The 16,439-nt window shown below is 33.2% G+C and overlaps 2 protein-coding genes across 2 annotated transcripts in view; one reads left to right on the top strand and one right to left on the bottom strand.

Moving 5' to 3' along the window:
* The window catches only part of fars2 (phenylalanyl-tRNA synthetase 2, mitochondrial), a gene marked incomplete at its 5' end in the record, with an annotated part of 181,019 nt that extends 179,120 nt beyond the window's left edge, over positions 1-1,899 (bottom strand). The window contains 1 exon segment of the mRNA NM_001105594.1: positions 1,657-1,899.
* The window catches only part of lyrm4 (LYR motif containing 4), a gene marked incomplete at its 5' end in the record, with an annotated part of 150,987 nt that continues 136,444 nt past the window's right edge, over positions 1,897-16,439 (top strand). Inside the window, 1 exon segment of the mRNA NM_001386617.1 lies at positions 1,897-1,996. Within this exon segment, the coding sequence (NP_001373546.1) occupies positions 1,911-1,996 (86 nt within the window).

The following is a 16,439-nucleotide window of genomic DNA, read 5'->3' on the forward strand; positions in this document are numbered from 1 at the left end:
GAGAGAGAGAGAGGGGCAAAACTGCTTGTCTTTTTTATTTTCTATGCAGAATGTCTATTTAAATTTGTGGGATGAAAATGTGTTTAAAATGTAAATGTTTGACTACTTACATGAACAAATCTTGCTTGTTTAACTTGACTTGATTTATGTAGATCAATTATATTTTTTGTCAGTGCAGCATTTTTATGAAGCAAAACATTCTTATGAATAACAATAATTTATTTTGTAATGATAGAAATAACAAATAGAGGACAGTACGACTACATTACTTTTATAATAACATCGCCGTTAACAAAAACAACAAACAACAACAACAACAACAAAAAAAGCATGTATATATATATTATATATACTTATTGATTAAATATAAATTATAGGCGACACGGTGGCTCAGTGCCTCACTGTGCCCTCACAGCAAGAGTTTGCATGTTTTCCCTGTGTTGGCGTGGGTTTCCTTTGGGTGCTCCAGTTTCTCCCACAGACTAAAGAAAATCGCTTCTGACCTTATTTTAAAATGTGATTAAGTCGCCTATAGGAGAAAGAACTAGGAACAATAAACAGCAGAAAATGGTCAAGCAGGACAATTTAGCCTACCCAATTCACCTGTACTGCATTTCTTTGAACTGTAGGGGAAACCGGAGCCACCCGGTGGAAACCCACGCGAACGCAGGGAGAACATGCAAACTCCACACAGAAACGCCAACTGACTTAGCCGAGGCTCGAACCAGCGGCCTTCTTGCTCAGAGGCGACAGCACTACCTACTGCGCCACCGTGTCGCCTCCACTTGTAAGCACAGTGCAGTGTTAATGTTCAAAGTATTTATAATGTTTCAAAGTGGCTGATAATAATAAATATTCATAATAATAGGAATTAATCTGCCTCGTTTTTGAACCGTGCAGTGCTATAGCTGCTTAATTATGCCTACTACGCTATTGTATTTCAATACTGCTCATTATGGTGGTACTTGGAGAGACGTTTTTTTTTCTGAGGTGCTATTTTGTGAAAAAAGTTTGAGAACCACTAGACTTACTGACTCCACACAACATAGTGGTGTAATCAGCAGCAACCAAATAAATCATAAACCATGAAATTAACAACTAATGGAAGGTCACACCTAATAAACTCAAGTTGTAGAGTCAGAAATGTATTATAACAGAATGATGACCAATATAGACAACATTTAATGCCCATTTGTGTTCTGAACATTCAAGTTTGATCAAGCTCTAAGTTAGATTGAGGTAAAGCTGGTTTTACATTCGCACATTCGTTCAGTGTCAACCTGTGACATACAACAACATGTAAGTATGACTTGAAAGCAACATTAGCACTATTTAATTGACTGGAGAACGTTGTACTTTGAGTCATTTGCTGCTTATATGCTTTCACTATCTAGAATTGGCAATGAATATTTTTATGAAATTATATTATTATGGAGAAAGTCTGAATGTGTGAATATAAACCAACTTTACCTCAATCTAAGTTAGCTAGCCTGCAATTAAAACTAAAACTCATATTTTATCACTTAAAACGACGAGCCATTCAAATCACAAGCGCCACATAATCATCACCTCGACATTAAATCTCATTCCTCAATAGGCAAACGCAGAATAAACGTGTGCAAATCTATTAAAACTACTGAACAGCCATTCACTCACCTCTGTCAGGACGCGCGTGCTGTTTTTGAGACGACCGCTGATCTGCCTGATCAATAAAATCCTAACATCTCATAGCGCATTTTGATTAAGATTCAACATGTGTACTTTATTAATTATAGCTTCTTCATGAATGACAGGTTATCACTTAACCTCGGAAATCAGCCTTTCTTGCATATTTTAATTCTACAGAGCGTATGCGTGCATTCAGGCGCGCCTCTCGCAGTTGTTTTGGGTCCTTGCGCTTTGTTTCCAACATGGCAGCGTCCAGCAGAGAACATGTACTGTCAGTCTACAGGCTGCTTCTGAAGGAGAGCAAGAAATTTCCTTCTTATAATTACAGGTAAATGTAAACGTGTGTGAATATAGGTGTATTTATCAGTTGCACGAGCTCGTGTCATTGACGCGACAGTCTCCGTGATTTACTGTCAGGTGTTTTGAGTCTCCTGTGAGCTGTGAGGCTAACTGAGTCAGTTCCCATTATGAGTGATATTAAAATAGTTTAATTTGAACGCGTTTTCTATGTGTTATTCGGGGTCTGAATATAAGACATGTTTTCTTTATTTTTATTTTTGACTAGTTTCATTCTCTGCACATGACACACTCATTCACAAACACACAGTATGGCCAATTAAGCACCTACCCAGTTCACCTATAGCTTTCCCAGAGCTGGAAGGGCATTCGCTGCGTGAAACGTGCAGGATAAGTTGGCAGTTCATTCCGCTGTGGCGACCCTGTATTAATAAAGGGACTAAGCCAAAAAGAAAATGAATGAATGAAGTCAGGGGTTGGCTATGTTAGCAATGGGCTGCTAATCCATTGTGCTCTGCACCTGTGGGTTCGAATCTCATCGCTAATTTGTTCTGGCATTTAAGGGACCCCAAATTTTTTTCCCAGAGATGGGTTCCAGCTGAAAGGGCATCCGCTGCGTAAAAACGAGCTGGATAAGTTGGCGGTTCATTCCGCTGTGGTGACCCTGGATTAATAGAGGGACTAAGCCGAAAAGAAAATGAATGAATAAATGAATGAATGAATTCACCTTTAGCGCATGTGTTTGGACTGTGGGGGAAACCTGAGCACCCGGAGGAAACCCACACCAACACGGAGAGAACAAGCAAACTCCACACAAATGCCAGCTGACCCAACAGAGGCTCAAACCAGCAACCTTCTTGCTGTGAGGTGACAGTGCTAACCACTGCACCACCGCGCCGCTGGAAATTGTACAATAGTTTATAAAATAAAATAAAATAAATAAACACTTTATTCAAATACACACTGATATATGAATTTGTAAAGTGATGTACTATTAAAATAAATGCCATATTAATTATAGTATGTGTATGTCTAATAAATGCAGTGATATTAATAGTTGGCATAATTTCTTTTGCCGTTTTGGGTTTTGTTTTTTAAATATGTTAATTAATACAAATTATACATTCATCATTCATTCAGTCATTTTCCTTTGGCTTAAGCGCGGCTTACACTGAGATTTAGTCTCTTTATTAATCTGGGGTCGCCACAGCGGAATAAACCACCAACTAATCCAGCATATGTTTTACGCAGTGGATGCTGTTCCAGCTGCAACCTAGTACTGGGAAAAACCCATTCACACTCTTTCTCACACACACACTTATACACTACGGCCAATTTAGTTTATTCAATTCCCCTATAGCGCATGTGTTTGGGCTGTGGAGAAACCGGAGCACCCGGAGGAAACTCACGTGAATACGGGGAGAACATGCAAACTCCACACAGAAATGCCAACTGACCCAGCCGAGACTCAAACTAGCAACCTTCGTTGTACGTTGTCAAACGTTGTAGTGATATATACATATTAATTATACACAACACACATACATATATTATGTACACACAAACTTTCATTTTTAATCTGGTTTATCATTTGAGCAAAACTTTTTTTATTTAATTTATCAATTTATTACATTTATTTAATGCATATTTACACATTAGATGAAGTGTTTTACATGCGTGGTACTTTGCGTTATACAAATATATTACCTCTTTTATTAAAATTATTTTATTTAATAGGGCTGCATCATACTGGAAAACAGATTACACTGCAATATTTAGTTGTTCCTGCGATGTCTATTGGGAAATGAAATGTATTTGCTTTATTTGTGGAAAAAGGTCATTATTGTAGAATGGTTGGGCTGTCTTTGTAGGAGCGGGTCTACTTGAAATATAATAAACTTGATTAAATTAGTTATTTGTGGCTCAGTGGTTAGCACTGTTGCCTCACAGCAAGAAGGTTGCTGGTTTGAGTCCTTGCTGGGTCAGTTGGCATTTCAGTGTGGAGTTTGCTTGTTCTCCCTTTGTTAGCATGGGTTTCCTCTGGATGCTCCAGTTTCCCCCACAAGTCCAAACACATGTACTATAGGTGAATTAGATTAACCAAATTGGCTGTAGGGTTTGAGTTTGTAAATGAGTGTGTATGGGTGTTTCCCAGTACTGGGTTGCAGCTGGAAGGGCATCTGCTGTGTAGTCAGAATAGTTGGCAGTTCATTTAGCTGTGGCGACCCTTGACATAGAGACTAATGAATGAATGCATGTTAATGGCTGCTTCAGAATATATTGTTTTGAGTTCAACAGACGAAAGAAACTCAGTCAAAGTTTAAAGCCACTTGAGTGTGGGTAAATGTTGAGGAAATGTTCATTTTTTAAAGAAATACAGACTTATGTTTGTGTAAAACAGCACTTTGTACCATGCATTTCATTCAGTATTTAATTTATGATTTTATTCAGTACCTCTTAAAGGGACAGTTCTCCCAAAAAATAAAAATTCTCTCAACATTTACTTGTTTCAAACATTTATCTTTCTGCTGTTGAACATAACAATCGTCATTTTGAAGAATGCTGAAAACCTGTAACCATTGACTTCCATACTATTTGTTTTTCACACTATGCAAGTCAATGGTTCCGCATTCTTTGCAATATCTTCTTTTGTGTTTCACAGATGTAAGAAACCCATAAAGACTTTTGAACCATTTGAGAGTGAGTAAATAGTGAGTTAAGCTTGGGTGAACTATCCCTTTTAGCAGTTTCATCCAGCAAATTACTGAGCGAATAGTGTTCTGTCGCTTCATGAAATCATCTGAAACTGTGGTTTATTTGACAAATCTTGCATCTAATCCAATTCAGACACTGCAAGAGCATCGCTAGCAGCAAGTGTCTGTCTTCATCTTTGTTTCCTTCATGGCAAATCTCTACAATTGGTTAAAGTCAGTCAGAGCTGAAGTTAAACACATCTTTTGACATCTGTGGAGAATCTGCAATGCTTTGGCCATTTGCCTAAGCTTTATTGTATTGATCAGTGGTCCTTTAGGGTTGTAAGGTTGGTTAGTTCTGGCATTAAACCTGTTGTGTTTAAATCTTTTATTTAATTCTATTTTTAATTGTAATTTATTTAACTGTATTTTTTTTTGGCTTTTTAACATTTAATTTAACTTTATTTTATTTTAAAGTATTTTAGTTACTAGTCATGAAATTTTATTAAATCTACTGGCTTTATTTTATTTATTTATCTATTTATTTATTTATTTATTTATTTTATAATTTTGTTAAAATCTTATTTTGTTTTATTTTTAATAATTTGGTTACCAGTCCTGATGGCGTTAAATATTTTATTTATTTATTTATTTATTTTTATTTATTTTTTTTATTTATTTATTATTATTTTTTTTATATATTACCAGTCCTGACATTAGGCCTGAGGGTTTTAAATAGTTTAGTTTAGTTTAGTTTAGTTTAGTTTAGACATTAAACCTGCTGGTTTAATTTAATTTAATTTAATTTAATTTAATTTAATTATTTAGTTTAGTTTAGTTTAGTTTAGTTTAGTTTAGTTTAGTTTAGTTTAGTTTAGGTAGGGTCCTGACATTAATCGTGTTGATTTTATTTATTTATTTATGTATTTAGTTTAGTTTAGTTTAGTTTAGTTTAGTTTAGGTAACAGTCGTGACATTAATTTTGTTGATTTTGTTTATTTTGTTTATTTTTTTATTTTTCTATTTATTTGTTTAGTTTAGTTTAGTTTTTGTACCAGTCCTGACATTGATCTTGTTGATTTTTTTTATTTATTTATTTATTTATTTGTTTGTTTGTTTTTTGTTTGTTTGTTGTTTGTTTGTTTGTTTGTTTGTTTTTTAAGTCTTTTGGTTACCAGTCCTGACATTATATTATACACACCGGCTTTATTTAAAATATATATATATTTTTTTTTATTTTTTTTAATTATTATTAGTTTAGTTTTATTTTTTAGTTTAGTTTAGTTACCAGTCCTGACATTAAATTTGTTGGTTTTAGATATTTTATTTTATTTATTCGTTTATTTAGTCATGATATGTTATTAAACCCACTGGCTTTATTTTATTTTTTAATTTTTTATTTATTATTATTATTATTATTTATTTATTTTTATTTTTATTATTTATTTAGTATAGTTTTGTCTTGGTTATCATACCTGACATTAAACCTGTTTCACCTCACCACTCCTGTCACTTTATACTGTTTATCGTGTTTATTATTACTATTATTATTATTATTTTAATTCTAACCTATTTTAATTGCTATGAAATGTTTGCATGCATTTATTTACTAATTATTATAATTTTTTTTCATAATTTTTTTCAATTTTTTTTTTTTTTTTAATTTCTCTGTGTGAGATACAAAATAAAACCGAAGAGAATCACAGTTGATATTACTTTTAGCTTATTCATCACATTGGAAATAGAAGGTCAGATGAAGTGCGTTGCATTCTGGGATACACAATTTTCTTACACCGTGTGCTCCGTTTTATACTGAAGCACATTGTGGGAATGTAATTATTGTTGCAAGCCAGATATATTTCTATGCATACAGAAGCCAATCATATTCACGCATCCTATACAGCAGAAACAGTGTGACTCTGATGGTGTGTTACTGGAAACACTGCCAACCAACTTCTGCACCTTACACTTTAGCTTTTTTAATCTAATAATCAAGCCATAATATCATTCCAAGTCATCGTCTGGATATTCTATCATCCTGCTGCATTTATATTACAAATAGCTCTAAAAGGCTTCACATGTGGACAGAATAAAAAGCTTACAGCCACAGGATAATAATCTCCCATCCACTTAGTTTCCATAGAGCTTTGAGTCTCGCTGTAATTCAGCCTTTAAAGTCTGCTGAGTTTTACCGTATTACAGCTCATGTATGGCTTTTGAATTTTATCTGCATAACAGATATTATAATAATAATTAATGCTGCACGACTTACTCTGTCTTCCAACAACGTTTACCCTTTAAAAGTTAAAAAAAAAAAGAATATAATGAATATTTTTAACTGTTATCATGCTATCAAGCTATTCATTTGAGAATGAAAGAGAGACAGAGAGAGACACAGAGAAAGAGAGATGCAGGGAGGAGAAAGACTGAATGAAATGCAGGAGAGCTCAGAGCGACTGCGAGATGATTGAAAACCGGAAACAGATTCAGTCAGAGAGAGCGAATCACTGAGAAGGGAGGATGAAAGAGATGTTGATTTTGACGAAAGGTACGGAAAACATCAAATCTGCCAAGAAGGAAGATTCACAACAAGGAGAGAGAGAGTCTTTTTGAGAAGAGGAAGCACTTTTTTTATTTATTTATTTTTTGACGGCACAAGCTGCAGATTTAACAATAAGACTGCAAGTGTAGACTGCAGAAAGTAGGGCAGCTCTTACGTAAAGCCTCTTCCTGTTAAATATAACCCTCCCCGCGGTCCTCTCCCGCTCCACGTTTGCGCAGAGCCAATGACGACATATTAGTGCTCTTATTCATAAAGCGCTCAAGAAATCAACCCTTAAAAGCCTGGGATAAATAAGTGATCACGGATCAGCTCTCCTCACACGACACACAGATTTGCGTGTGAAGTCTCACAGATCTTCCCTTAAAAGTGTTTGCCTGCCAGGCCACTCCTCGACTCAGTGAGGTGTTCGTGACGCCTGTCTGGAATGAAGAGCGGTTTATGTTTATTTATTCATGCTGCATTAAACGTGACTACTAGGGATGGTTATCGTTGAGTTTTTTAACGGTATTATCGATACCACTTCTCGGTTTGGTACTTTAACGGTTCTCTTATCGGTACTTTTTGTAGTATTTTTTTTATAAAAAAACAAAAACAAATTGAACAGAAATAACAACACTATTTTATTATTATGTTTTAATGTAAAATAAAACAAAACCAATAATTTTCCATTTCCATGTTGATGATTTTTTTATTAACACGTTCATATCTGTGTTTTTAATACAGTTTTAGGGCATCTTGCGATGTAAAAATAAGCTGTTTTTATAATTTCTTAATAAGCATAGAAAGGGACTAAGCTGAAACGAAAATTAATTAATGAATAATAAGCATAATTTATTATTAGGCTATTCAGAGGCTATATTTAAAAATAAAGCTAATGTAAAAGCGTTTTTAATATTTTAATACAGTGTAAATTCACTATTGTTGATCCTGGACCATCATCATTTTAATACAGAGTAAATTCACTAATGTTGATCCTGGACCATCATCATTTTAATACAGTGTAAATTCACTATTGTTGATCCTGGACCATCATAAACACTTTAATACAGAGTAAATTCAATATTGTTGATCCTGGACCATCATCATTTAAATACAGTGTAAATTCACTATTGTTGATCCTGGACCATCATAAACACTTTAATACAGTGTAAATTCACTAATGTTGATCCTGGACCATCATCATTTTAATACAGTGTAAATTCACTATTGTTGATCCTGGACCATCATCATTTTAATACAGTGTAAATTCACTATTGTTGATCCTGGACCATCATCATTTTAATACAGTGTAAATTCACTATTGTTGATCCTGGACCATCATAAACACTTTAATACAGAGTAAATTCACTATTTTTGATCCTGGACCATCTTGATTTTAATACAGAGTAAATTCACTATTGTTTATCCTGGACCATCATCATTTTAATACAGTGTAAATTCACTAATGTTGATCCTGGACCATCATCATTTTAATACAGTGTAAATTCACTATTGTTGATCCTGGACCATCATCATTTTAATACAGTGTAAATTCACTATTGTTGATCCTGGACCATCATCATTTAAATACAGTGTAAATCCACTATTGTTGATCCTGGACCATCATCATTTTAATACAGTGTAAATTCACTATTGTTGATCCTGGACCATCATCATTTTAATACAGTGTAAATTCACTATTGTTGATCCTGGACCATCATCATTTAAATACAGTGTAAATTCACTGTTGTTGATCCTGGACCATCATCATTTTAATACAGAGTAAATTCACTATTGTTGATCCTGGACCATCATCATTTTAATACAGTGTAAATTCACTATTGTTGATCCTGGACCATCATAAACACTTTAATACAGAGTAAATTCACTATTGTTGATCCTGGACCATCATCATTTTAATACAGTGTAAATTCACTATTGTTGATCCTGGACCATCATCATTTTAATACAGTGTAAATTCACTAATGTTGATCCTGGACCATCATCATTTTAATACAGTGTAAATTCACTATTGTTGATCCTGGACCATCATCATTTTAATACAGTGTAAATTCACTATTGTTGATCCTGGACCATCATCATTTTAATACAGTGTAATTGCACTAATGTTGATCCTGGACCATCATCATTTTAATACAGTGTAAATTCACTATTGTTGATCCTGGACCATCATCATTTTAATACAGTGTAAATTCACTATTGTTGATCCTGGACCATCATCATTTTAATACAGTGTAAATTCACTATTGTTGATCCTGGACCATCATCATTTTAATACAGTGTAAATTCACTAATGTTGATCCTGGACCATCATAAACACTTTAATACAGAGTAAATTCACTATTGTTGATCCTGGACCATCATCATTTTAATACAGTGTAAATTCACTATTGTTGATCTGGGACCATCATCATTTTAATACAGTGTAAATCCACTATTGTTGATCCTGGACCATCTTGATTTTAATACAGAGTAAATCCACTAATGTTGATCCTGGACCATCATCATTTTAATACAGTGTAAATTCACTATTGTTGATCCTGGACCATCATCATTTTAATACAGTGTAAATTCACTAATATTGATCCTGGACCATCATCATTTTAATACAGTGTAAATTCACTATTGTTGATCCTGGACCATCATCATTTTAATACAGTGTAAATTCACTATTGTTGATCCTGGACCATCATAAACACTTTAATACAGAGTAAATTCACTATTGTTGATCCTGGACCGTCATCATTTTAATACAGTGTAAATGCACTAATGTTGATCCTGGACCATCATCATTTTCATACAGTGTAAATTCACTATTGTTGATCCTGGACCATCATCATTTTAATACAGTGTAAATGCACTAATGTTGATCCTGGACCATCATCATTTTAATACAGAGTAAATTCACTATTGTTGATCCTGGACCATCATCATTTTAATACAGTGTAAATTCACTATTGTTGATCCTGGACCATCATAAACACTTTAATACAGAGTAAATTCACTATTGTTGATCCTGGAGCATCATCATTTCAATACAGTGTAAATTCACTAATGTTGATCCTGGACCATCATCATTTAAATACAGTGTAAATTCACTATTGTTGATCCTGGACCATCATCATTTTAATACAGAGTAAATTCACTATTGTTGATCCTGGACCATCATCATTTTAATACAGTGTAAATTCACTATTGTTGATCCTGGACCATCATCATTTTAATACAGAGTAAATTTACTATTGTTGATCCTGGACCATCATCATTTTAATACAGAGTAAATTCACTATTGTTGATCCTGGACCATCATCATTTTAATACAATGTAAATTCACTATTGTTGATCCTGGACAATCATCATTTAAATACAGAGTAAATTCACTAATGTTGATCCTGGACCATCATCATTTTATTACAGTGTAAATTCACTAATGTTGATCCTGGACCATCATCATTTTAATACAGTGTAAATGCACTATTGTTGATCCTGGACCATCAAAAACACTTTAATACAGAGTAAATTTACTATTGTTGATCCTGGACCATCATCATTTTAATACAGAGTAAATTCACTATTGTTGATCCTGGACCATCATCATTTTAATACAGTGTAAATGCACTAATGTTGATCCTGGACCATCATCATTTTATTACAGTGTAAATTCACTATTGTTGATCCTGGACCATCAAAAACACTTTAATACAGAGTAAATTCACTAATGTTGATCCTGGACCATCATCATTTTATTACAGTGTAAATGCACTAATGTTGATCCTGGACCATCATCATTTTAATACAGTGTAAATGCACTAATGTTGATCCTGGACCATCATCATTTTAATACAGAGTAAATTCACTATTGTTGATCCTGGACCATCATCATTTTAATACAGTGTAAATGCACTAATGTTGATCCTGGACCATCATCATTTTAATACATTGTAAATGCACTAATGTTGATCCTGGACCATCATCATTTTAATACAGTGTAAATGCACTAATGTTGATCCTGGACCATCATCATTTTAATACAGTGTAAATTCACTATTGTTGATCCTGGACCATCATCATTTTAATACAGTGTAAATGCACTAATGTTGATCCTGGACCATCATCATTTTAATACAGTGTAAATTCACTATTGTTGATCCTGGACCATCATCATTTTAATACAGTGTAAATTCACTATTGTTGATCCTGGACCATCATCATTTTAATACAGAGTAAATTCACTATTGTTGATCCTGGACCATCATAAACACTTTAATACAGAGTAAATTCACTAATGTTGATCCTGGACCATCATCATTTTAATACAGTGTAAATTCACTATTGTTGATCCTGGACCATCATCATTTTAATACAGTGTAAATTCACTATTGTTGATCCTGAACCATCATCATTTAAATACAGAGTAAATTCACTAATGTTGATCCTGGACCATCATCATTTAAATACAGTGTAAATCCACTATTGTTGATCCTGGACCATCATCATTTTAATACAGAGTAAATTCACTATTGTTGATCCTGGACCATCATCATTTTAATACAGTGTAAATGCACTAATGTTGATCCTGGACCATCATAAACACTTTAATACAGAGTAAATTCACTAATGTTGATCCTGGACCATCATCATTTTAATACAGTGTAAATTCACTATTGTTGATCCTGGACCATCATCATTTTAATACAGTGTAAATTCACTATTGTTGATCCTGAACCATCATCATTTAAATACAGAGTAAATTCACTAATGTTGATCCTGGACCATCATCATTTAAATACAGTGTAAATCCACTATTGTTGATCCTGGACCATCATCATTTTAATACAGAGTAAATTCACTATTGTTGATCCTGGACCATCATCATTTAAATACAGTGTAAATTCACTATTGTTGATCCTGGACCATCATCATTTTAATACAGAGTAAATTCACTATTGTTGATCCTGGACCATCTTGATTTTAATACAGAGTAAATTCACTATTGTTGATCCTGGACCATCATCATTTTAATACAGTGTAAATTCACTAATGTTGATCCTGGACCATCATCATTTTAATACAGTGTAAATTCACTATTGTTGATCCTGGACCATCATCATTTTAATACAGTGTAAATTCACTATTGTTGATCCTGGACCATCATCATTTTAATACAGTGTAAATTCACTATTGTTGATCCTGGACCATCATCATTTTAATACAGTGTAAATTCACAATTGTTGATCCTGGACCATCATCATTTTAATACAGTGTAAATTCACTATTGTTGATCCTGGACCATCATCATTTTAATACAGTGTAAATTCACTATTGTTGATCCTGGACCATCATCATTTTAATACAGTGTAAATTCACTATTGTTGATCCTGGACCATCATAAACACTTTAATACAGAGTAAATTCACTATTGTTGATCCTGGACCATCATCATTTTAATACAGTGTAAATCCACTAATGTTGATCCTGGACCATCATCATTTTAATACAGTGTAAATTCACTATTGTTGATCCTGGACCATCATCATTTTAATACAGAGTAAATTCACTATTGTTGATCCTGGACCATCATCATTTTAATACAGAGTAAATTCACTAATGTTGATCCTGGACCATCATCATTTTAATACAGTGTAAATTCACTAATGTTGATCCTGGACCATCATCATTTTAATACAGTGTAAATTCACTAATGTTGATCCTGGACCATCATAAACACTTTAATACAGTGTAAATTCACTATTGTTGATCCTGGACCATTATCATTTAAATACAGTGTAAATTCACTAATGTTGATCCTGGACCATCAACATTTTAATACAGTGTAAATTCACTATTGTTGATCCTGGACCATCATCATTTTAATACAGTGTAAATTCACTATTGTTGATCCTGGACCATCATCATTTTAATACAGTGTAAATCCACTAATGTTGATCCTGGACCATCATAAACACTTTAATACAGTGTAAATTCACTATTGTTGATCCTGGACCATCATCATTTTAATACAGAGTAAATTCACTATTGTTGATCCTGGACCATCATCATTTTAATACAGTGTAAATTCACTAATGTTGATCCTGGACCATCATCATTTTAATACAGAGTAAATTCACTAATGTTGATCCTGGACCATCATCATTTTAATACAGTGTAAATTCACTATTGTTGATCCTGGACCATCATCATTTTAATACAGAGTAAATTCACTAATGTTGATCCTGGACCATCATCATTTTAATACAGTGTAAATTCACTAATGTTGATCCTGGACCATCATCATTTTAATACAGTGTAAATTCACTAATGTTGATCCTGGACCATCATAAACACTTTAATACAGTGTAAATTCACTAATGTTGATCCTGGACCATCAACATTTTAATACAGTGTAAATTCACTATTGTTGATCCTGGACCATCATCATTTTAATACAGTGTAAATTCACTATTGTTGATCCTGGACCATCATCATTTTAATACAGTGTAAATCCACTAATGTTGATCCTGGACCATCATAAACACTTTAATACAGTGTAAATTCACTATTGTTGATCCTGGACCATCATCATTTAAATACAGAGTAAATTCACTATTGTTGATCCTGGACCATCATCATTTTAATACAGTGTAAATTCACTATTGTTGATCCTAGACCATCATCATTTTAATACAGAGTAAATTCACTATTGTTGATCCTAGACCATCATCATTTTAATACAGAGTAAATTCACTATTGTTGATCCTGGACCATCATCATTTTAATACAGAGTAAATTCACTATTGTTGATCCTGGACCATCATCATTTTAATACAGAGTAAATTCACTATTGTTGATCCTGGACCATCATCATTTTAATACAGTGTAAATTCACTATTGTTGATCCTGGACCATCATCATTTTAATACAGAGTAAATTCACTATTGTTGATCCTGGACCATCATCATTTTAATACAGTGTAAATTCACTGTTGTTGATCCTGGACCATCATCATTTTAATACAGTGTAAATTCACTATTTTTGATCCTGGACCATCATAAACACTTTAATACAGAGTAAATTCACTATTGTTGATCCTGGACCATCATCATTTTAATACAGTGTAAATTCACTATTGTTGATCCTGGACCATCATCATTTTAATACAGTGTAAATTCACTATTGTTGATCCTGGACCATCATAAACACTTTAATACAGAGTAAATTCACTATTGTTGATCCTGGACCATCATCATTTTAATACAGTGTAAATTCACTATTGTTGATCCTGGACCATCATCATTTTAATACAGTGTAAATTCACTATTGTTGATCCTGGACCATCATCATTTTAATACAGTGTAAATTCACTATTGTTGATCCTGGACCATCATCATTTTAATACAGTGTAAATTCACTATTGTTGATCCTGGACCATCATCATTTTAATACAGTGTAAATTCACTATTGTTGATCCTGGACCATCATCATTTTAATACAGTGTAAATTCACTATTGTTGATCCTGGACCATCATCATTTTAATACAGTGTAAATTCACTATTGTTGATCCTGGACCATCATCATTTAAATACAGTGTAAATTCACTATTGTTGATCCTGGACCATCATCATTTTAATACAGTGTAAATTCACTATTGTTGATCCTGGACCATCATCATTTTAATACAGAGTAAAATCACTATTGTTGATCCTGGACCATCATCATTTTAATACAGTGTAAATTCACTATTGTTGATCCTGGACCATCATCATTTTAATACAGTGTAAATTCACTATTGTTGATCCTGGACCATCATCATTTTAATACAGTGTAAATTCACTATTGTTGATCCTGGACCATCATCATTTTAATACAGTGTAAATTCACTATTGTTGATCCTGGACCATCATCATTTAAATACAGAGTAAATTCACTATTGTTGATCCTGGACCATCATCATTTTAATACAGAGTAAATTCACTATTGTTGATCCTGGACCATCATCATTTTAATACAGAGTAAATTCACTATTGTTGATCCTGGACCATCATCATTTTAATACAGAGTAAATTCACTATTGTTGATCCTGGACCATCATCATTTTAATACAGAGTAAATTCACTATTGTTGATCCTGGACCATCATCATTTTAATACAGTGTAAATTCACTATTGTTGATCCTGGACCATCATCATTTTAATACAGTGTAAATTCACTGTTGTTGATCCTGGACCATCATCATTTTAATACAGTGTAAATTCACTATTTTTGATCCTGGACCATCATAAACACTTTAATACAGAGTAAATTCACTATTGTTGATCCTGGACCATCATCATTTTAATACAGTGTAAATTCACTATTGTTGATCCTGGACCATCATCATTTTAATACAGTGTAAATTCACTATTGTTGATCCTGGACCATCATAAACACTTTAATACAGAGTAAATTCACTATTGTTGATCCTGGACCATCATTATTTTAATACAGTGTAAATTCACTATTGTTGATCCTGGACCATCATCATTTTAATACAGTGTAAATTCACTATTGTTGATCCTGGACCATCATCATTTTAATACAGTGTAAATTCACTATTGTTGATCCTGGACCATCATCATTTTAATACAGTGTAAATTCACTATTGCTGATCCTGGACCATCATAAACACTTTAATACAGTGTAAATTCACTATTGTTGATCCTGGACCATCATCATTTAAATACAGTGTAAATGCACTATTGTTGATCCTGGACCATCATCATTTTAATACAGAGTAAAATCACTATTGTTGATCCTGGACCATCATCATTTTAATACAGAGTAAATTCACTATTGTTGATCCTGGACCATCATCATTTTAATACAGTGTAAATTCACTATTGTTGATCCTGGACCATCATCATTTTAATACAGTGTAAATTCACTATTGTTGATCCTGGACCATCATCATTTTAATACAGTGTAAATTCACTATTGTTGATCCTGGACCATCATAAACACTTTAATACAGTGTAAATTCACTATTGTTGATCCTGGACCATCATCATTTAAATACAGTGTAAATGCACTATTGTTGATCCTGGACCATCATCATTTTAATACAGTGTAAATTCACTATTGTTGATCCTGGACCATCATCATTTTAATACAGAGTAAATTCACTATTGTTGATCCTGGACCATCATCATTTTAATACAGTGTAAATTCACTAATGTTGATC

The sequence above is a fragment of the Danio rerio genome, chromosome 24 (genome assembly GCF_049306965.1).
Source record: "Danio rerio strain Tuebingen ecotype United States chromosome 24, GRCz12tu, whole genome shotgun sequence".
NCBI classification, from domain to species: Eukaryota; Metazoa; Chordata; class Actinopteri; order Cypriniformes; family Danionidae; genus Danio; species Danio rerio.